The sequence below is a fragment of the Microcaecilia unicolor genome, chromosome 7, assembly GCF_901765095.1.
Source record: "Microcaecilia unicolor chromosome 7, aMicUni1.1, whole genome shotgun sequence".
In the NCBI taxonomy this organism is placed as follows: Eukaryota; Metazoa; Chordata; class Amphibia; order Gymnophiona; family Siphonopidae; genus Microcaecilia; species Microcaecilia unicolor.
This window is the reverse complement of record NC_044037.1, coordinates 182,580,241-182,603,496: the sequence shown is the minus strand read 5'-3', so window position 1 is coordinate 182,603,496 and position 23,256 is coordinate 182,580,241. Positions and strand designations below refer to the sequence as shown.

At 43.8% G+C, this 23,256-nt stretch overlaps 1 protein-coding gene across 1 annotated transcript in view; it reads left to right on the top strand.

Moving 5' to 3' along the window:
- The window catches only part of ITGB2 (integrin subunit beta 2), a 139,803-nt gene that overhangs the window by 56,775 nt on the left and 59,772 nt on the right, over nt 1–23,256 (top strand). Inside the window, exons 5-7 of the mRNA XM_030208868.1 lie at nt 993–1,163; nt 12,578–12,819; nt 17,717–17,872. Coding sequence (XP_030064728.1) covers nt 993–1,163; nt 12,578–12,819; nt 17,717–17,872 — 569 coding nt within the window. The remainder of the gene's footprint in view (nt 1–992; nt 1,164–12,577; nt 12,820–17,716; nt 17,873–23,256) is intronic.

The following is a 23,256-nucleotide window of genomic DNA, read 5'->3' as shown; positions in this document are numbered from 1 at the left end:
GTCATGCAAGGTTCCACGTTAGGAGTTACGGACCAAGAAAGGGATCTGGGTGTCGTCATCGATAACACGCTGAAACCTTCTGCTCAGTGTGCTGCTGCGGCTAGGAAAGCGAATAGAATGTTGGGTATTATTAGGAAAGGTATGGAAAACAGGTGTGAGGATGTTATAATGCCGTTGTATCGCTCCATGGTGCGACCGCACCTTGAGTATTGTGTTCAATTCTGGTCGCCGCATCTCAAGAAAGATATAGTAGAATGGGCGACTAAAATGATAGCGGGGATGGGAGGACTTCCCTATGAAGAAAGACTAAGGAGGCAAGGGCTATTCAGCTTGGAGAAGAGACGGCTGAGGGGAGACATGATAGAGGTATATAAAATAATGAGTGGAGTGGAACAGGTGGATGTGAAGCGTCTGTTCACGCTTTCCAAAAATACTAGGACTAGAGAGCATGCGATTAAACTACAGTGTAGTAAATTTAAAACAAATCGGAGAAAATTTTTCTTCACCCAACGTGTAATTAAACTCTGGAATTCATTGCCGGAAAATGTGGTGAAGGCGGTTAGCTTAGCAGAGTTTAAAAAGGGGTTGGACGGTTTCCTAAAGGACAAGTCCATAAACCGTTACTAAACGGACTTGGAAAAATCCAAAATCCCAGGAATAACATGTATAGAATGTTTGTACGTTTGGGAAGCTTGCCAGGTGCCCTTGGCCTGGATTGGCCGCTGTCGTGGACAAGATGCTGGGTTCGATGGACCCTTGGTCTTTTCCCAGTATGGCATTACTTATGTACTTATGAACTGCAGCATTCATCTCCACTCGTCCCCAAGGAGGTCATTCAACCAGTTTGGTAACCCATCCTATCAGTGGCTGCTGAACTGAGACATTAATTCAGACAGACTTTGCTCCACTCTGATTTCAGTGATCTTCAAGCGGTAAGTCTTTATCTGTATTAAATTGTTGGAATACCATCACTTTTGTTTCTCTTACTGTAGATCATCCTGCTAACTTTACTGTACAGTTTCGCCGAGCTGAGGGGTATCCAGTTGACCTATATTACTTGATGGATCTTTCCTACTCTATGAAAGATGATTTGGAAAATGTGAAAAAGTTGGGAAACGATCTGCTGGATGCACTGAATTCAATCACCAAGTCCGCTCAGATAGGTAAATACCTTACCATTACATTGTGCTTGTTTTCTTCTCCTTTTCTTCATTCCATATTCGTATTTACAAGATAAATGTGAACATTTACCTTTAAAATATGATTCTGTGCCTGATTTACTAGTTGCTACATGAAGTTATTTTAGAAAAAGCAGCATTTACACATATAGGACTAGATTCTATATATCACGCCTAAAAAATCGGCGCCAAAATGAAACTTACCTAAGCGTATTCTATAAAGTACACCTTAATTTAGGTGTACTTTATAGAATAAGCCTAAATTTCCACGTGGTATATTAGACTATGCCGAGCGCTATTCTGTGTGACCAAATTTAGTCACTGGCAGTTACGCTAAGTAAGACTTGGTGTAAATCCCAACACCTAAATTATATACAGACAGGTTGTATTCTATAACACGCATAGATTTTTCAAAATAAAGCCTTAACAAAATCCAGACTGACTTTTCCTAAGTAGGTAATAGGAGCTCTGTCTAACAGCCTCCTCACCCTGGATAGGACCAGGCTGAAAAATTGTTTGTGCAGTTCCCATTATAAATGGAATGAATGTATATTTTTAATGATTTTCACACAGACTTTTGCACCTGTACTGAGCCACTCACAAGTGCCAGCTACCTCTGTGTTTGGTCCCGGGATCTCGAGTAGTGATTCAGAGAGCAATTGTGCTAATCTCTGTGTGTCTAATGTCACCTGAAAAGTTCATTAAAAAGTTATTCTATCTGTTCCATGATTGGCTTCGCTTGTACATAATATCCAGTACAACTCCTTTAAGTGCTGACAAATACATATTGTCACAAGGCTCTGGGTCCGAAGTGCTCCAGCAAATAGTTTCATAACCTATCTCACTTGGTTTAAGAAACAGAACTGGCCTCTAACCAGTCACCTAAAATATGGCCTTACCGCTAATAAAAAGGATCAGAGAGTCTGCAGATATTGTACTGTTCAGCAGCAGTAATCCTTGTTCACTGTAGCTTATTCAGTCAGGGTGAGTTTCTTACCACTGGTCAAACAGCTTCTCCCATCAGCGTGTACTACTTCTTGGAAAGAAGACAACATCTTTGTTACCCCATATAACTGATACTCCTTCTGGTATAGACGAACATATTAACACAGCACTTGAATTCCTGAGATATGCTAATTAGTTCAGTCTCTTTTGACTTCCAGCCTCTTATGCTAATTTGCTTCCTCTCTTTGGAAATTCTGGCATATCATCTTGGGGGGAGGGGTTCTCTTGCCAGCGTTTTTCAAAATAAAGCCTTAACAAAATCCAGACTGACTTTTCCTAAGTAGGTAATAGGAGCTCTGTCTAACAGCCTCCTCACCCTGGATAGGACCAAAACTCAGCATGACTACTGTCCTATCTTCAACTCATGGCTGTTAATCTCAGTTCAAATAAAACATCAAAAATCCACTATTCAAGTAATTAAAGGTGAGTACTTTGCCCTTCTCTGTCTGTCTTTGGCTCTTTGCTCAGGGGTCCCTTCTCCAGGGTTTTCAATCCAATCTGTCCCATGATTATGGCTGTAGGATGTCAGTGCCTCTTCCCCAGGCTTCTCCTCTTGTCTCTTGGGAGCTATATTCAAGGGAGCCCAGTGGTATCACCACTCCCTCCTTCTCAGCTCAAAACCTACTAGTTGGCTTGGCTTATTACTACTCCAATTAGGATTCTTGCTGGGCTCCTACCTAACCTCTCCTAACATGGGCAGTATTTCCTCTTGGGCCAATTAGGATAATAAACTTCTCTTTAAGCTTTCCAAATATGGACAGTTTCCTATCAGGCTTCCCTGCCTCCAGCCTTCCCAGTCATACCTACCAATTATCTTCTAGCTGGGCTAGTATCCCTAATTCCACCTCCCCTTCCTGAGTTCTTGGAGTCACCAACATTAGCTCCCCAAGCAGGGGTGGACTAACAGTGATCTGGGCCCCCAGGCAGTGAAGATCATTGGGCCCCTCTGGCCACTGCCTGCCACCCCCCACCGCCGCTGCTGCCAACCCACTCCCACACACTACAGACCCTTGAGCCTCAGTGGGCCCTCTCCGGTCCTACCTTGAAGGGCCCTGGTGGTGGTCTAGTGGCTTCTTCAAAGGCAGGAAAGAACACCACTATTTCCTGCCTGCTACTGCTACTCTGACTGGCGCTACCACGTTTCCAAAATGACTGCTGAAACTTCCCGTGGTAGTGGGCTTTTTTCCTGCTTCCGTGGAAGCCACTAGACCACCAGTGTTCTTCAAGGTGGGACCGGGGGTAGCCGACTGAGGCTCTGGGGGAAGGGGTAAAAAAAGAGAGCCTCTGGGCCTCCTAGAGCCTGCATGGTCAGTCCGCCGCTGCTCCCAAGCCTTACGGGAGTTCAATTTCCTTCCTCTTAAAGGGAAACTACTATTTCTTGTGTCCCTTTTAACTTGAATCTGGGAGCCAGAGCTCCCCCTGTGGAATCTTCATGGCAGGATACAACCTGTACCTGTCACAACATATATGTTGTAAGATCGGCAGCTACATGCGCAAATGCTGGCACTTACACATGTGAAGCCACAGGTGATGCCGCTCTTCTTTTGAGATTTGTTTTTAATTAAATGGCTGCTCCTGCTGTACGTTCTGGCAAATAACTGTATTCAGCAGAGCCTTTTGTAAAATACAAGAGGAACTGAATATCTCAGTCCAGATGTTCCAATTCCTACATCAACATCCTGTGCAAAATGAGACTTTGCATCTAGCTTTTTCATTTATCAAGCCTGTAGTTGAAATTTCTGGTCCAGGCCACAAGGCTGAATGCCAGCTTTCTACATACACATAAGTAGAGAGGTGTGGTAGCCGTGTTAGTCCACTCTTAAAGGTTATCAATAGAAATCAAACAAAATAAAACATGGAAAAGAAAATAAGATGATACCTTTTTTATTGGACATAACTTAATACATTTCTTGATTAGCTTTCGAAAGTTGCCCTTCTTCGTCAGATCGGAAATAAGCAAATGTGTTAGCAGATAGTATATATAAGAGAAACATCAAAGCAGGGGACTGTTTATTACCCTCCTCTCACCTACCAACACCCATTCTGTTAGAATATCAATGAAATGCTTTGATGTCCCCATGCATACCCCCACCCTCCCACTCTGTCAGACTGTCAAAGTAATGCTTTGATCTTCTCTGAGCTTCAACTCAGCTCAAAAACTTCTTACATAAATATTCCCATTTAATGTAAACTACTAAACCCTAATTCTGCAAGGTCGAGGGAAAAGGACGCCATCACTTTTCATCCCCTTTCTCCTAGACTACTGGATGTACAGCGCAACCAGAAATCAGAACTTGAAGTCATGTTAAAAGAATTCAAAATCCCTTTCAGATCTCGAGATGCTGCAGGGCCTCTTTAATCTAATTTCCCTCCCCCCGCCTAGTTTCAGGACAGGAAAGAAGGCCGGTTTCTGCTGGGGTGATGTATGGCACGGCTCTCGGCCCCCCCCCCCCCCCGCGCACATTTTAACCTTTACTTTTTCCGTGGCAGCGACGTCAATCAATGAAGAAAAAGGCACTACAGGCTCGCTTCCAGCTTCTCTCTTCACACAGTGTCCCGCCTTCAGCGATGATGCATTTCCTGTTTCCGCGAGGGCGGGACACTGTGTGAAGAGAGAAGCTGGAAGCGAGCCTGTAGTGCCTTTTTCTTCATTGATTGACGTCGCTGTCAAGGAAAGTAAAGGTTAAAATGCATGTGGGGGGGGGGGGGGGGGGGCTGCCGATCGGGGAGCCGAAAGCAGGAACCAAGGAAGGAAGGAAGGAGAGCCAGTGCCAGTCCAGAGCTGCCTGGCAAAAGCACTGAGCTTGTGAGGGCAGCACTGCAGCAGCCAAGGGAAGTCACAAGTCCACGATTGGGCTGGGGAGGCTTAGCCTCCCCAAGCCTCCTATACGGGGCGCCTATGGAAGTATGCAACACATACACACACAGGTTACACGTTAAAAGTCAAAAGTACTTTATTTAGGTACACCCAAAAGGCTGTAGTCAGATCTGTTACTTCACAGACTCAGTCCTTTCAAACAGTCTCTCTGAGGGGCATTTTCGAAAGAAACATCTAAGTGTAGGGTTACCATTTTGTGTCCTCTGAAAAAGAGGACACATGTCACGCCCCCTACCCCGCCCCCGCCACGCCTCATACCCCGCCCCCGCCACGCCCCCTTCGGGTCCTCGTTCCGCCCCTCTATTCCCCGCCCCCCGTCACATGGTTCCCCCCCTCACTTACTATCTAGCCCTGGTGGTCTAGTAGGGTCTTCTCTTCGGGGCAGGAAAGAGCCCCCTCTTTCCTGCCCGGAGCGCTGCCTGTCCTTGCCTGCTGCATCCTCCTCGGTCTGGCTGGAGATTCAAAATGGCCACCGAGAGTTGAAGTGGCCTCGCGAGAGTTCAACTCTCGGCGGCCATTTTGAATCCCCAGCCAGACCGAGGAGGATGATAGACAGGGGAGGCAGCGCTCCAGGCAGGAAAGAGGGGGCTCTTTCCTGCCTCGAAGACGTCACTAGACCACCAGGGAACATGGTAAGGAAGGGGAGGGGACGGGAGTAGGGTTACCACGGCGCCGATCGCCCGCCCACACGCACGCGCCTGCCCGCACCCGCGCCGACGTTTGTCCAGAAATCCGGACAAACGTGGGTGCAGGCAAAATCCGCCGGACGCCCCGGACATGCCCTCAAAAAGAGGACATGTCCGGGGAAATCCGGACGAATGGTAACCCTATCTAAGTGTGAATTTGGATGTTTTACAAAGACGTCCAAATTCAGAGGTGGGGAGAAGGTCATTTTCAAAAAAGATGGACGTCCATCTTTTGTGTTCGAAAATACCATGGCCTTGGATTTGGACGTCTTTGATTTTTGGCCATTTTCGAAAACAAAAATGTCCAAGTGTAAAACGTCCAAATTCAAGCCATTTGGACGTGGGAGGAGCCAGCATTTTTAGTACACTGGTCCCCCTGATATGCCAGGACAGCAGTCGGGCACCCTAGGGGGCACTGCAATGGACTTCATAAAATGCTCCCAGGTACACAGCTCCCTTACCTTGTGTGCTGAGCCCCCCACCCCCCCCTAAAACCCACTACCCCCAACTGTACACAACTACCATAGCCCTTACAGGTGAAGGGGGGCACCTATATGTGGGTACAATGGATTTCTGGTGGGTTTTGGAGAGCTCGCAAATGTAACTTAGTGGCTCACTGAGCATTCTTTATATTCTCAGTCTGGGGGTGCATTAATAAACGTTCTTTTGATGCAGCAGCTGCTTGACATGCACTAATAGTTGAATTAGCTTTCCCCATATTTTGTTCCACCTTAAGGAGCCTGGATTCTCACTATCACATCATAAGTATCGTTCAAAGAGACAACATCAGAGGTGGGAGGCTTAGGTAATCCAGAATATTGAAAGAAACACTAGAAAGTACCTTTTCAGAAGCTCCTCCTGCATTCAAAGAGTCAGAAGAAAGAGAGGCAGCGGCTTCCCCTAAAACGGGTTCACTCAACCAGGGCCACTCTCTTCAACAGAGCTAGCTACTATTCCTTGCAGGTTGTAGGGGTGGGGAAGCTTCCGAGGAGCAAAGCGTACTCACTGTTAAATAAAGTTCTGGGATCTTAGATGGCTGTAGATGCAAGTCCATAGGTTCCTTGACAACAGTAACACCTCAGGTTTCTTCTTTGCTTCCTTTCACTTCTCCATAGGAGTGGAGCAGAGTGCAATGCTCCTCAAGGGCTCCGACCTTCCCCTTTGGTCATGTCCCTTCAGGCATGCACCCACAGCCACACGCCTATGACCGCATACTGCAGTAAAGACCACCTCTTATAGTGATGTTAAAGGGGCCTCTCTCCGGCATCAGAGCAGCCTCTGAGCATCCAGACAGGTGTCTGTAGAGTCACTCGTAGCTCACTCAAAGTTCTCCCGGTGATAGGACCACCTCTTATAGTCATAAGCGGTCGGTGGCCCAATTGTTTGGGGAGGCTAAAGGGGGCGGGGTTAGGTGTGGGGCCAGGGGCGGAACTTACCTCCATAATTGTCTGACAACACACAGAAAAAAAAATAAGTAAAAATAAAATAATCACAATACCTGTTATTAAATTTAGATACTAGATATGTATCATATGTCAAAGAATAAAGTGTTTGCCGAAAGCATATACTAACCACAATCGCTAAACTGCAAAACACTATGCACAACTTTGTGCAAAAACACTCATAACCTTACTGTACCATAAATATTACACTGGGCAGACCCTAATACACCAATATACCACCCATACGGAAAATGCAGACCGTCAACAGTATGAAACAAAGGATCATAATATCATAATTCTCATGTAGAGCCACAAAACACCCTTTTAGGGTGGATAGTGTTCACAATGAGCTCCTTTTATTAACGACCATATGTAGATCCTTCAAGAGGTAGTGTGTCATGATTTAGGCTCTACACCCTTTCTAATGTTTTGGTGCCACCTCAGTAAGACCAACACACAATCTCTCCACTGCAAAACACTATACACAAACTTGTGCAAAAACACACTCATAATCTTATCAAACCATAACAGCTCTAATTCTAAGGACAGGACGAGCTACAACCTTATGCATGGAAAGGCAGCACTGTAATTACACCGGGCTCTAAAACACCAGTACACACCTAGTGAAACAAAAAACAAAACAAAGAGGGCTGCAAATACTACACACTAGCAGAATACTGCATCTTTATCACACATGAAAAACACATGATACAACAGATATGAAGACAAAATACTAAACTGGAAAGTTACCTCAAGAAGTCAGACTCAGCATGCAGCAATACTAGAAATATTGAAACTTACATGCAAAATATCACAGATACACATTTCCAAAAGCTGACATATTCAAAACAGGTAGAGAAGTGAGCAGAACAGAATAAAGAAGGCCAGAAACGACACGTGAGCAAAGACTAGGGCAACTATCACACGGGACAGGCGGAAATGTCCAAGGATGATGAGCCCTGCTGCTCCTTGCCACACCCCGGAATCACAAAGACCGACAACGGGGGGGGGGGGGGGGGGGGGGGGGGGGGGGGGGGGGGAGATTCAATAAACGTGCCAAGCTTGAGGTCCAGAAACTTTCAATTTCGAAAGATACCAAAACCCGTAACCAACACCACGAGAACAAGTTTTCCTGCCAAATAGTACCTCCCTACTTTTCCGGGAAGTTTTTGCGTATTTTCAGGCAACCCCCCCCCCCCCCCCCCCCCCCGCACATGTAATAACAATATTTTAAAAAAATAAGCATTTGAAACTATAAGAAAAAAATAACAGTCGGAGATCACAGCACACAAAGCCTAGACATCCATAGTCTTGGCTTGCGCCGCTCCCGCACACAACACACAGTAGTGGGGCAGAAATCTAGATAGATTGTTTAGCTCGAAGAGGTCTTTCAGTTCGCTCATTTTCTTCCTCCATTTATTCACCTGTTTAGATTTGGCCTGCGCTGCAGTGGGACCCTTCTTCCTCTCAGAACGGTCACCGTATCCCAATCGCTCTCTGCCATCCTATCTTAGCTTCTACTACTGCACTGAGCCCCGAAGAGCTGATTCTGCATAGGCGCGCCTTCCGATTCAGTCGCCGGGAGAGGAAATGACGTCAGGGAGGGGGAGAGGCTGGGAAAGTCGGCAGCTGGTTGATGTGACCTCGCGGCCCTCTTCTGTTTTGCTGGTACTTCTAAACCGGCAGCAGTGGCAGAGTTAGCAATGGAACGGGAGGAAGGTAGAAGTCATGGTTGGGGCTGGGGAGGCTTAGCCTCCCCAAGCCTCTTATACCGGGCACCTATGCTTATAGTGATGTTAAAGGGACCTCTTTCTGGTGTCAGAGCAGCCTCTGGGTGTCAAAACAGGTGCCTCCAGAGTCAATCGCAGCTCACTCAAAGGTCTCCCGGTGATACTGCGGTAAAGACCGATTCTTACAGTGATGTTAAAGGAGCCTTTCTCCAGTGTCAAAGCAGCCTCTGGGCATCCAGACTGTTGCCTGTAGAGGCACTCGAGGCTCACTCAAAGATCTCCCAGTGATACCGCAGTAAAGACCACCTCTTATAGTGATGTTAAAGGGGCCTCTCTCCAGCATCAGAGCAGCCTCCAGGCCAGTGGCGTAGCGAGGGCGGCTGCCACCCAGAGCGGTTTGCCGGTGTGCATCCCCCCCCCCCCCCCGAGTGCAGAATGACACCCACCCTCGGTGCATCACCCAAGCCCCCCCCCCCCCCCGCGTTTATTCTTGCCTGCCATGTGCACGTCGCTGGGGGGGGGGGGGGGTGTCGGTTCCACTGGTTCCCTGCTCCCTCTGCCCCGAAACAGGAAGTAACCTGTTCTAAGCAGAGGGAGCAGGGAACCAGCGGAGCCGACACCCCCCCCAGCGGCGTGCACCCAGGGTGGACCGCCCCCACCGTCCCGTCCTTGCTATGCCACTGCTGCAGGCATCCATACTGGTGCCTGCAGAGTCACTCATGGCTCACTCAAAGGTCTCCCCTATACTTATGGCAATGATTTCTGAACATGCAGCATCATTAAAGGACAGACTTTTAAATGCCCAGTTGGGTATATATGCTAATCTCAACTTTGTTAAATGTTTCAGACATATCCATCAACTTGCTCCCATGATGTTGCTGAATTCAATTATTCTGTCTCACTGTATTTTCAAATGTAAACCACATTGAATCTGAATTTGCTTGGAATAATGTGGGATATAAATATCAAATTTAAAAAAACAAATTCATTAGCCTCCACCTTATAAGGCATTGCCTATCCAACTGGATGGTGATGGCACAAGGAAAGCAAGTTTGGTCCAGTGAAGACTAACTCAAAATAACCTGTTCCTTAGCGACCATATCATGCCTTTGTGGTTATGTTTCACTAATAAGTTGAACAATTAACTGGCTTTCTTGAAAGGATTACATAACCTTTGGATGCAATATCACAATTCCTCATGTACAGCCACAAAACAACCTTTTAGGGAGGATAGTGTTCACGAGCTCCTTTTATTATCCACTAGAAAGAACAGGTAAGAGTTTTCAGTCATCACAAGAACAAAATATAAGAAAACCAATGGACTGCATTAGGGGCTTATAGCTCCTTTAGTTAAGTTTATACAAATGAGAGATCTGCATGTAATACCCATGGGGTGAGGGAGGTCCCTATTAGATGGCTGGAGTGGTAGGATGTCCCTGGGTGGGAGGACACCCAGCCCATGGGGAGTGTTTTGAAACAGAATGCAGGAGAAAAGAGTTGCTTTTGTAGAGAATGACAAGGGGGGAGTAACAAAGGGGATAAAGATTGGAATTATGCCCATAGAGGGGTCGTCTTTGGTTGCCTGATAGTCCCCTGCAAGAGACCAGGAGGAGGAAAGGGGAATCCTAAGTGAGGAGTGGGATCACTGGCTATAAAGGAGGGTTGCAGCTCCTGAAAGTGGCAACCAGGCTACTGTGAGGCTCATTTTCAAAGCACTTAGCCTCCCAAAGTTCCATAGAAACCTATGGAACTTAGCCTCCCAAAGTGCTTTGAAAATATGCCTCTATGTGTGCTATGGGTGGGCAGAAGAGAGACCCAGCCCGGGAGCAGGGGAGCTAGGGAGAGCTCAGCCCCAGGACCAAAGTAGATCCAGAAGGGGTCGCTGGAAGAGGGTCAGACCAGAAGAGGGTCTGAGCCCACAGATTGAATTTGTGCTAAGAATAGGAGAAACAGCCACTGAGAATAACACTGCCTTACAGGATAGGCATGGACAGGTTAACTGTATATATGTACATACCTGGTGCCCACAAGGTAGCCCTGTAAATGTTCCTGAGAGGCAATGTGGTATAGGAGTTCCCCTGAGGAATACCAGAAGGGTTAGATCTAAATTGGACTTTATATGCTGTTTGAACTGCTTAATAAAGTCTTGAAGTACTGCCTGTTACAGAGTTGGAAGAAATAAACTGTTTGAGTTTGCATAAGCCATGACTACAGTACATCTTGGAGCAGAAGGGTACAAGGGCCTCCTATCCTGGGCCATAGACCCACTCCCAAGCTCGACTGCAAGTGAACTGTAATGGATGAGTGAGGTGAGAGTGGCCCTGAATGTGAAACTGAACCGAACTGAATGATGTGCTTTGTGGACTGGGGCTGGAGCATGGGTGATACCCAGGATACATGCACGAAACAAAATATTTATTTTTATTATTTTGACTTATAACACCACTTGTCCCTGAAACATGCTCAAAACAGAATAATCCATTTGTGTATCTAAAATGAAAACTTCTACAAAAGAGATGAAGTGAAGATGTGATTCCATGTGCCCCAATGAAAGGAGAATTTAATTTTACTTCCATTTAATTTTAATATATTCCATCTTTATAACAACAGGCCTTCCCAAGGCAGATTACAACAGTTAAGATGAACCCATCAGGAAACACGATATCCTCACTTAAATTTGGCCATGTATTACTGTATTCTATAGAACAGTATAGAAAAATTAGCACTAAATACAGAGTTTATAACTTGCTGTTTCTACCAGCTACAATCATTTTTAAGCTGTTTTAGTTATATTCAATTTTATTTCATTTGACATTTATATCTAGATATGGGAATCTTTCAAATAAATAAAAAAGCTGTCAAATTTTTAAAAAGTCTTTTATCTTCCATCTTTTAAGGCACTACCTATTCAACTGGAACAGCTTTAGACTTTTTACAGATGGACCACACATAGGCAGTCCGTTATTTCTAATAAGTTTTTGCTATTGTTTTCAATAGAGTTTGCTATTGTTTTGAGTGAACTGACATGGCGGCAAGCTCTGTCTACTGACTTCAGCCCACATAATAGGCCAGATAGGCTCATGCTGTCTTCTGTTCTCAATCTAACCTCCTTGGGAAATCATAGCTGCCCCAGGCGGAGCTTGTAAAGGTGCACACTCTCTGTTGCATTTTCTCTCAGAGCTGGGCAGCTAAGATCTTCTGATCTGAGGACTGCCCTGCTCACAGCACTGTGTCTCTGCTGGCCTAGATGGGCCCCAGCTCAGATTGCAGTCAGTGCAGAGGAGGGGAGGGAGAGGACTTTTAGATGCTGCCTGTTTGGGTGCTCAAAAGTCCAGTTCCAGTGTGTATAGGAACCCAAAGGGCAACGCCTATATGGCGTCACCTATAAAGTCCTGCTTCGCTGTACACGAGTGATATCTGGGCAGGGTGTTAATTTAAATGCCTGTCTCCCAAATATAAGTGCACACATTCCAGCTCTATGGCTGGCTTAAGTTTTGTTCCTACTTTCCTTGATAGAATATGCACCAGTCAGGCACCCTCTGAGCATCTATATTTATAGGTGCATAGTTAGAGAATTATCCCCATTACTTTAACTACTTCTTCATATGCTTCTGAGCTCATGATACATTTTCTTCTCTTATTTCCATCCTAACACCAGGTTTTGGTTCTTTTGTTGATAAAACTGTGTTACCATTTGTCAACACCCACCCTGAGAAGTTACAAAATCCCTGCCCAGAAAAGACAGCCTCGTGCCAACCTCCATTTGCTTTCAGACATGTTCTTACCCTTACCGGAGATGAAAAAAGCTTTCAGGATCAGGTTGGCAAACAACGTATTTCTGGGAACCTGGATGCTCCTGAAGGAGGACTAGACGCAATGATGCAAGTTGCAGTGTGTGGGGTAAGTCAGTTCAGGATTACTTAAGTATAGAAAGTGACACAAAGTGCATTATAGGCAGCTATATGCCCCTAGTTTCTATCTCTCTCACTATTGAATTGGAGGGTATATGTCTCTAAATGCTATCTGTTCTTCTGCAAGTTGTTGTGCACCACTGAACTCCATGGGGTCAATATTCAAAGCAATTTAATCGGACAGAGAGGCTCTGCCTGGTTAAATTGCCTATGCCCAACTATCCACTGATATTCAGCAGCACTTAACCAGGCAGTACTGCTGAATATTGGCACTAACTGGCCATATTGCAAATGGGCAGGAGTGAGGCATTACAGGGGATGGAGTTGGGTAGGAGCCTGGAGTTAAGTACCAACAATACTCAGTGCTTGGACGCCCACATAGCTACCAGGCATATATGTAGATTGGGATGTCCCTGATGTGGTTCGTGGATACCTGTCAAAGTGCCTTGCTCAGACAAATGGTGACTGAACCCACGAGGGAAAGGTCGATGCTGGATCTAGTGCTCACAAATGGAAGCAGTGTTTCCAATATCCGGGTTGGTGCCCATCTAGGCAATAGTGATCATAACACAATGGTTTGATATAAGAGCGAAAGCAGAGTGCAACTGCACAAAACTCAAAGTACTGGATTTCGAATGTGCTGATTTTGGTAAAATGGGAGAATACCTGAAGAAGGAGGTGATGGCATGGGTAGGCACAGGTGAAGTGGAAGCACAGTGGTCCAAGATAAAAGCTGCTCTAAGTATGGCAACTGATATTTACACAAGGAAAGTAAACAAAAACAAGAGAAACAGGAAGCCTATATGGTTCTCCGAGCAAGTGGCAGAACAAAATGAGGGTGAATGAGGCTTCATTCAAGAAATACAGAAGAACACAACAGGAGGATCATGGAAGAGATTGCCGGCTTAAACTCAAGCCAAGAAGGAAATACGGCAAGCGAAAGCACAGGTGAAAGAAAAAACGGCTAAAGATGTAAAGAGATGTGACAAGACCCTTTCAGTTATATTGGGGAAAGGAGAAAAGATAGGAATAGAATTGTAAGACTGAAAGATGCTGAGAATAGCTATGTGGAGAGTGATGAGGATAAAGTGAATGTGCTAAACAAATACTTCTCTTCTGTGTTCACGGAAGAAAATCCTAGAGAAGGACTGCGGTTGGCTGCCAAATGTATATCTGGGAATGGAGTGGATATTACGCCGTTCATGGAAGAAAATCTGGTAGTGGACAAAGCTATGGGGCCGGATGGGATACATCCCAGGATACTGAGGGAGCTCAAAAGTCCTGGCAGGTCCTCTTAAGGATTTATTTAATAGATCTTTAGAGATGGGAGAAGTTCCTCAGATCTGGAGACGAGTTGATGTGGTCCCTCTTCACAGGGAAGAAGTGGGAAACTACAGGCTGGTAAGCCTCACCTCGGTGGTAGGAAAAATAATGGAGTCGCTGCTGAAGGGAAAGGGAAAGGAAAATGAGACTTGATATACCACCTTTCTGAGGTTTTTGCAACTATATTCAAGGAGAGGGACCTTGGAGCGATGGTGTCTAAGGATCTCAAGATGATGAAACAATGCGACAAGATGGTGGCCATAGCCAGAAAGATGCTAGGCTGAATAGAGAGGGGTATAACCAGTAGAAGAAAGGAGGTGTTGATACCCCTGTACAAGTTGTTGGTGAGGCCCCACTTGGAGTATTGTGTTGAGTTTTGGAGATTGTATCTTGTTAAGGATGTAAAAAGACTGGAAGCGGTTAAAAGAAAAGCAATGAAAATGGTATGCAGTTTGCGTAGCAAGACGTATGAGGAGAGACTTGATGACCTGAACATATGTATACCCTGGAGGAAAGGAGAACCAGGGGTGACATGATACAGACATTCAAATATTTGGCAGATATTAATCCGCAAACAAAACTTTTCCAGAAACAGGAAGGTGGTAGAAGTACAGGACATGAACTGAGGTTGAAGGGAGGAAGACTCAGGAATAATGTCAGGAAGTATTTTTTTCACCAAGAGGGTGGTGGATACTTGAAATGCCCTACCCCGGCAGGTAGTGGAGATTAAAACCAGGCAGTGGAGATTAAAACCATAGTGGAATTCAAAAATGTGTGGAATAAACACGTAAGAATCCTGTTTAGAAGGAATCGATCCAAAGAAGCTTAGCAAAGACTAGGTGGCAACACTGGATATTGGGAAGCAAAGCCAGTACTAGGCGAACTTCTATGATCTGTGCCTTGATCGTGGCTGGATAGATTTGGATGGGCTGGAATGGAGCTTAACAAGAGCTTCAATAACAACTTCAAAAGTTTTGAACAGGGACAGTGCCAGGCAGACTTCTATGGTTTTTGCCCTGAAAATAGCATGATGAAATCAAGTTCAGTTTCATTTTGCCGCACGTCCATTTTTGGCAAAAAATGCATTTTTTTGTAGGTGCGCTAAAACATAATTCTGCACACACCAAAAAACACACGTCTACACTACTGCAGGCCATTTTTCAGCGCACCTTAGTAAAAGGACCCCTTAATTGCTAGCCACTATAAAATGTGGAGCTACTGCCCAGGGGGACCCTACCCCTTGTGGCAGAAGAATGTAAGAAGAGAGAGAGATTGGGGATAGAGAACAGTAACAAGTGTGCAAGAGGGATGGGGGCTGGAGGAGGAGACAGGATGAGAGGAAAGGGGTGAAAGAAGTGATGAGGGAAGAGAGGATGGGGAGCAGAGAGCGAGAGGTGGAGGGGATAGAGGAGGGGGGTGCAGAAAGCAGCAAGAGGACAGGGAGAGAAATGGAAGAGAGGGAGTAGAAAGTGTGAAGTGGAGAAGAATGGAAGATGGATGAAAGACAATGGAGAAGCAAGGAGATGGAAAGAAGGGAAGAGTAAAAAGGACTGGGAGGTTGATGAAGTGAGTGTGAAGGGAGCAAGGAAGAGCACATGGAGGAGGAAAACAGAGAGCCTATCTACCAATAGGTACACACATACCATCCCCACCTCTTCCTCTATATCCTGCAGTACTCATTGACACAAACCAATGCGATGAGCCAGATGAAATAAAATAAGTATTGTGTGACAGTAATATTTGCTTGAAGACAGCACATCAAATAAAGGAAATAAAAGACACCACTGGAGCGTGGACTCAACACAGTCCATGTTTCAGCCTATGCCTTCATCAGGAGTCCAAAGAACAGAGCAAATGAAACACAGGCTGCTGTAAAGAACAGTGGCCACACAAAAGTAGCTGGTGTAGATTCAAGTGAGATCGTGTCACAGTTTTGACCATCAGAACTCACTGCTTCAGTGTGATGCCATTCTTTATACTAAGTGTGAAAATACTGTTTTATTAAGGAAGATAGAGTTATCAATTTTTGTGAAAAACTGAAATTATGGTGTGGAACAACTTACTTGATGAATTTCCGAAAAAGAATTGAATATTGGAGGGGTTTAATTAAGGTTCTGAAAAAACTGATGAAACTCGTACTACAGAACATCATAAGGGTAGTGATTGACGCTGCAGTAGGACAGTGGTGTACATGTCTTGACATTTGTATGTCTGCTCAAGGAGGATATTTTGAACAAATTCTGTGACTGATCATTTACTTTGCAGGAGTAATTGAGCAGGGACTGTCTCTCTCTATGTCAGGTGTTCAGCGCTGCATGTGTCTGGTAGCGCTATACAAATGTTAATAATAATAATAATATTTGTTGCTAACTGAAAAAGGTCACAAGTTTTTGCTAAATGTATTCTGGACAACTGATATGTTTTGTTCACATTTGTTAGTCTTGTGTTTTACAAAGTATATTACAACAGCATAGTGATAGTGTGTACTGTTATTGTCTTGTTTCCAATACATTTCTGCATGTTTACTGAAAGTTTGACTTAAATGGGTGCACAGTTACTCATAGTATGAGGTAAACGGCGCAGGTTCCCTTTTTTTCCTCCTTTACTATATAGTTACACATTGACCTCACAATTACATCATTTTGCACAATAGAAAAAGTAAGTAAGCAGTGAGTTCTGGCAATCAATTATGTGAAGTGTTGCTTGTTTATTTGGGTAAAAATTACCCAGATTTGTTTAAGTTATGCTGCTAAACAAGAAAGATGACAAAATCTACAGGAATCCCTCATGTAAATAAATATAGGTGTATGCCGTAGTGTTTCTTATGTCTGACTGTAGTTCGGTGGGTGTCTTTGGGTTCCATCTTTCGACTGGGTATTTATGTCTACGTTCTATATCTCTGATTGTAGGTGGGTGGGTGTCATAGGGTTCCATCTTTCTGACTGTGTATTGGTGTCTACGTTCCATCTCTCTGACGGTAGGTAGGTGGGTGGTTGTCTTTGTGTTCCATTTTTCTGACTGGGTATTTGTGACTACGTTCCATATCTCTGACTGTAGGTGGGTGTGTCTTTGGGTTCCATCATTCTGACTGGGTATTTGTGTTTATGCTCCATCTCTCTGACTATAGGTGAGTGGGTGCTTTTAGGTTCCATCTGCATGAATATAGATAGGTGGTGTTTCTAGTTTTATACTTCTGAGCTCCATCTCTTTTAATTGTATATGACTGTGGTTCTATGAGCTGTATCTTTTTTTAGACTGTAGATGTATATGTGCCTCTAAATATTCTCTCTCCCCATAGCTAAGTGTGAGTCTGTGCTTCTCTGCCTGTGTTCGTAGACAGTTATATAAGTTCCTGATTCTATTGATTGGGCCAATAATAAATCTTCCAACTTCCTTGTGAATAGAGTTTTATATATGATTTTTTTTTCTGACAAAATACAGTACATGATGAGGTTTCTGTCTTTCTCAATATATTTCCCCTTCCCTGTCTTTCTGTGATAGTCATCCCTTGAACTGAAGCTTTTCTTTTGCTTTCTCTTTGTTAATTTCTTCCCTCTTTGCAGGACAAAATTGGCTGGCGCAATGTGACTCGTTTGCTTGTGTATGCCACAGACGATGGCTTCCATTTTGCTGGAGATGGGAAACTTGCAGCCATTCTGACCCCTAATGATGGGCACTGTCATCTGGAAGATAATCTCTACAAGAAGAGTAATGAATTTGTAAGTGGCAAATGAGGATAGACTATAAATAAGGCTTATTTTAAATTTAAATTTATCCCTCCTTTTCCTCTTTTTTTTTTTAAATTTTATTACAGATCTTGCTGGAAAAAAATCCCTTTTCTGTTTGTTATTTTGCAATGCCTGTTCACTTATCGAAAGTACCTACAGTAGACATGTCACATTCATAATAAGCTCTTAATTTTATTTTCTTTGAAAATAAATGAAAAGTTTAGTAAATGCCCTTCTTCTCCGAAAATTTATGTTTGTTTATATCTGACAACACTGCTCACTGGCATTGAGTGTCACTTTCAGGGCTGTGATCGGTCTTCACCTGGAATGGTGGTAGCAGTTACTGTAGAACAGGAATAAATAGAAAAGAAAGGTCTTGCAGACTTCCTTGCTGCTGTAGTATAAGACAGATGGAGTACTGTCCAGGCTTATCAAACTGTCATAAAACAGCAGGATGCAAAACAAAAATTTAATATTCTGTATTTTTTTTCATTTTGCATATTTCTGTTGGCCCTAGTTATATCAGTGGTACAACTGCCCTTTAATTTCTGGATATGTTTAATCAAGTGGGTCCCAAAATTGCATCTACTAGTCCTGCAAAGTTCCTTCATGTTTTCTCCAAGTCCTTCATAGAATGACCTAATCATTTCCAAAAAGAACAGCCCAGCTCATTTTAATGTTTGTTGTGACCTGGTTTTATTGTGGATGACAGAGCCATTTATAGGGTTATTTTCAAAGGGACATCAGTGAATAAAATAGCATTTAGCAGCAAAAATGGCAGTGTTGAAAATAGCCTGCCTGTCTTGTGCAGAGAAGTGCTCCAAGGTTTATGTTTATTCTTTCTGATTTTGAAAAGTGTGTCCACAAAGTACCGGAGGGAACTAAGAAATAGCTTAGTGGTTAGATCTTTAGGCACCAGCTCTGTGAGTGATGTGGGGGCCTGGGCACCCTCAATATTTTGTGTTGTACTTCATTAAATTTGGAAAGTAAGCTCCTGGCTAAAGCACAGCAGGGGAAGGCAGGAAGGAAGTGCATTTTTATCCCAGTTACTGCTCCTGCCTCCTCCTGCAGCCTATTGGCTGGCTGTGTTGGACCAATGGGCTGTAAGAGGAAGAGGGAGCAGCTGTAGTCTATTGGTTGGCTATGTCTGACTGATGGACTTGCAGGGGGAGGAGGAAGATGCTGTAGCCTAGACAGAGGCACTTCCTCTCTATAGCTGCCAATGGGGAACGGAAGAGCAGCAGACAGACCCTACGGAAAGGAAAGAATTAGCACAATTTTACACTGTGTTGCCAGACTTTATGCATAAGGTAACAAAGCCATAGAAATACTGGGAAAGGAATAGAGGGACTAAGAAAGGGTGAAGGCTATTGAAAGGGGTTACTGGCAGGGAAGGAGACTTCTGCTGTGAATGGCTGGAAGAGGCAGAAAGGAGCTGCAAGGGGAAGAGAGACTAGGTGATGGGGACAGGGACTAGAGGTGGAGCTGTGTGAGAAGAATAGAAACAGATTGTGAGGGTGAGGGGAACTCAGGAAGAGAGCATGATCTGTAATGGGGAAGGGAACTGGGAGAAGAAGACATGATCTGGGAGAAAGGAAGAAGAGCAGACAGAGTAGACACAAGCTACAGAGGGACGAGAAGCTAGAAGAGATGGAGAAAAGCTGTTGGGGACTGGGAAAGGAGAGGTTGAAACAAAGATGAGAGGAGGGGACATGACAGAGAGAAGACACATGAAGAAGACAAAACGTAAAGATAAGAAAATAGTGAGAAGTGGCATAAGCGGGTGAGATAAGAAGGTAGAAAGACAGGCCATGGAGAGACAAACACATGGAGGAAAAGGACTGAAAGAAATGAGAGGATTAGCAAAAGATTTCAGTGCTAGCTGGGCTGGGTCAAGGTTGGGTAGTAGCTGATATTTTGCCCTACTTCTCTAGCCCTACAGTCTCAAGGATAAATAAATTATTTTACTGAAGGGACAAGGGAGCAGGAGAGAGTTGTGGCTTATGTGACACCATGATCTGAAAAATCTCTTTAAAATGGTTCCTCTTTGGCAGTTCTGTAATGGAGAGGAGTCAGTCAAATCTGAAATTGAAAGAGGAATGGAGAGGAACATCATTTTCCCTTTATCTGAAAAATAAGCAATCATCCCCCCCACCCCAGACAGCGGGATGGACCAACTAGGCTCATTATGCTGCATCGGCCCAAAGAAATAACATGGCAGCAGCAAGAAGAGGTGACAGGAGAGATGAATGGAGTTTGGAAGGGGGATGGGGTACACTCCCTCCAAACTATGTGTTTCTTGGTTTGGTTTCCCTTTGGCGCAGCTACTAAGCCCTGGCTTCCTTTCATGCTCCTAGTACTGCTCTGTTGATCAACTCCTGACTCAGCTCTAAATCATGAGAGTAATTCTATAACCTGGTGCCTAACGTAAATAGGTGAGCAGAAACCTATTTCAAGCATATTCTATAAATAAAAGTAGGTGCCTACTTTTCTTTACAGAATACTAGTGCGAGTGGCAGAAAATAGCCCTCCTGTAAGGCGCTGGTATAAAATACAGCATATGAAAGTTGAGTTGTTGTCAATAACAAAATTTCCATTTGGGAGAAAACAGAAGCTTCTGCTGAACTGAACAACAGTGTAAATTGGATTGAAATAATGTAGCAGGTAGTTTTTTAAATTTTCAAAGCCCAATTTCCTGGTTGGAGGATTATAATAAAGGAGCAGATATTCAGTGGGGTTTAAGCGGGCAGGAGAGAGAGGCTCATGTCCACTTAACTCCCACTCAGTGGGTTATCCCCAGACATATTAACTGCACAGTGCTGCCTAATATCCCCTCTGACTGTTGTGGTACTGTGTCAGTGCTGGGGTGGTATGTGGGCGGAGACAGGGAGGAGTCACAAAAGCTTGTGGAGAAGAGAAGATCTTGGGACAACAAATGCTGCACAACGGTGACATTGTTGACTTTTAGGTCACTAAAGGGCATCATCTTCATTTTAACTTCACTTATATTGCCTTTGGCTAATATCCTCCCATTTCTGGATCTGGTACATAAGCAGAACCTCTTTCAACCGCACTAACAGTAATTTTTTATTTCAAAGTTCCTGAGCTTTGTTCCTTTAATCCCTTTCCTCATAGTAGTGATTCTTCACAGCTAAAAAACATGTTTAGTCAGATAGCTTATATGGGTATGAGAACTGTTTTCTATGGCAGAGAGGCACATACCTCTAGCTCAGGGGTTCTCAACTCTGTCCTCAGGATACCCACAATGAATATGCATGAGCTAGGTTTATATAGAATGGAGGTAGTGCATGCAAATTTATTTTATGCATATTCATTGTGGATATCCAGAAAAGCTGATTGGCTGGGTATGTCAACCATTTTCCTCATTTTATTGGTATCAGTTTCGAAAATTAAAGCAGCTACAATAGATTTTCTTTGTGGCTTCATTCCAGATAGTAGCGCAAACTTGATCATGTTATGATCACTGTTTCCCAGGGGCCCCAACACCATTACCTCTCATACTATGCCCTACACGTCACCAAAGACTAGATCTAAAATGGCTCCCCATCTTGTTGGTTCCTGGACCAGGTACTCCAAGAAGCAGTCATTTATTACATCTAGAAATGTTATCTCCATGGCGCTCCCTGATAAAACATTTATCCAGTCAATATCGAGGTAATTGAAATCATAAATCTCAAAAAACTTCTACAATATTATTCTGTATCTCAAAGGATGTCATATAACTTGTAAACAACAAAATAGTGAAGAAAAAAGACTTCAGAGCGAACTGGAAACAAGCCTACTTGTAAGGCAAAGCCTTCATAAACGTAGGAGGTTCCTCATTATCATTAGTCATAAAAAAACTCCACTGTTATAGCAAAATGACAAACAATCCTTTTAAAGATACAGGATATAGCATAAGCCTTAGAAAGCATGTAAAAAAAATGTTGCCAGTCAGTGTAAACTCAGTACTTATCTTGGAAGATATCATCTGTCCTAACTCTTGACCAAAGTTCATTCCAAAAATCCCAACAGGGGTTCCCTGTTTCACCATTATAGGCTGTGTCAAGGGAAAAGGCTCTCAAATTTTAACCAAGATAGCAAAATTATAGCAATCACACACAACTTTCCACTCGTGGCACTCTCAAAATGGCGAATGGCACTTAAGACGTCAAACGTTCTGACGTCATAACTCAATTCTATCATAGGAAAGCTTTCAATTCTATCACAATATTCAGAACTTGAGGTGTAACAGTTCCCAACATGAAAATCCATCGCTGTTCATGCTGACGCAGCGTACGTCTTACATCCCCTCTGCGTTCAGTAACCCTCAACTGTTACAACACTATTCACCGAATGTCAGAAAAGGAGTGTTGTTTATCTAAAAAATGCTCAGCCAGAGGTTCATTCAACTTCTTAGCCTGTATACGATGCCTATGTTCTATTAGTCGCGTCTTCAGTGCTCTATTTCACAGCCAACCATGGCCAAGGTTTCATGACCTTCAGGGCTATGTAACAAAAAGAGTATTCCATGGTACTCAGGTCCTCACAGTGTGTTCCACAGAATAACCACGGAATACTCTTTTTGTTCCACGAGCCCTGAAGAAGGACACAAAACCTTGGCCATGGTTAGCTGTGGAATAGAGTTGCTGTAAAGAAGATCCAGCACTTTGATACGAGCTGAAAGTTAAGTACTGGCTCGTATTTTGATTTGAAATAAATACATCAGTAAAAGAGTTCAGGGAGGTTTTTTTTAGCCGACGATAACGATGTGAACTCCGTGAAATGTTTGGCTTTTAGCCCTAAAGGTGTCAGTTGAGGCTTTTTCCTTCCTTTTTATGTGATGCTTATTAACTGATTAATATATTATAGATATTTAAAAAAGAAAAAGTAAAAAAAAATAAAAAATACTTACTGATATATACTAACTTTGAGAGGATTTTGACTGAGATACATGTGTGTTATAACTTCTCATGAACTCACATTAGTAAAATTTGTTCCAGAAGCTGTGGAGGCATTTATAAGATTATTAGTAGGGCCACTAGAGATCTCCTCTCCTGAGTGGAACAGAACCCTAGGAGCTCTACACAACACTCATAAGTTAAAACATCGATCCCAGATGAACACTGCTGCCGGATTATCAGAATTTATTTTGTTTCAACAATTTTTATTGATGACAAACCAATTTATATGCATAAGCAAATAAATGCCAACAGGAAACCATTTGAAGTAGAAATAAAATGATAAAGTCCGTCATCAACCTATTTTTTAACAATTTTCTCCTTTCCCCCCTAATCCAACCCCCCCCCCCCCCCCCCCCATTATGGATTCCAACAGTTTTAGCATGGATGTTACAGATAAAGTATTGCCTTGAA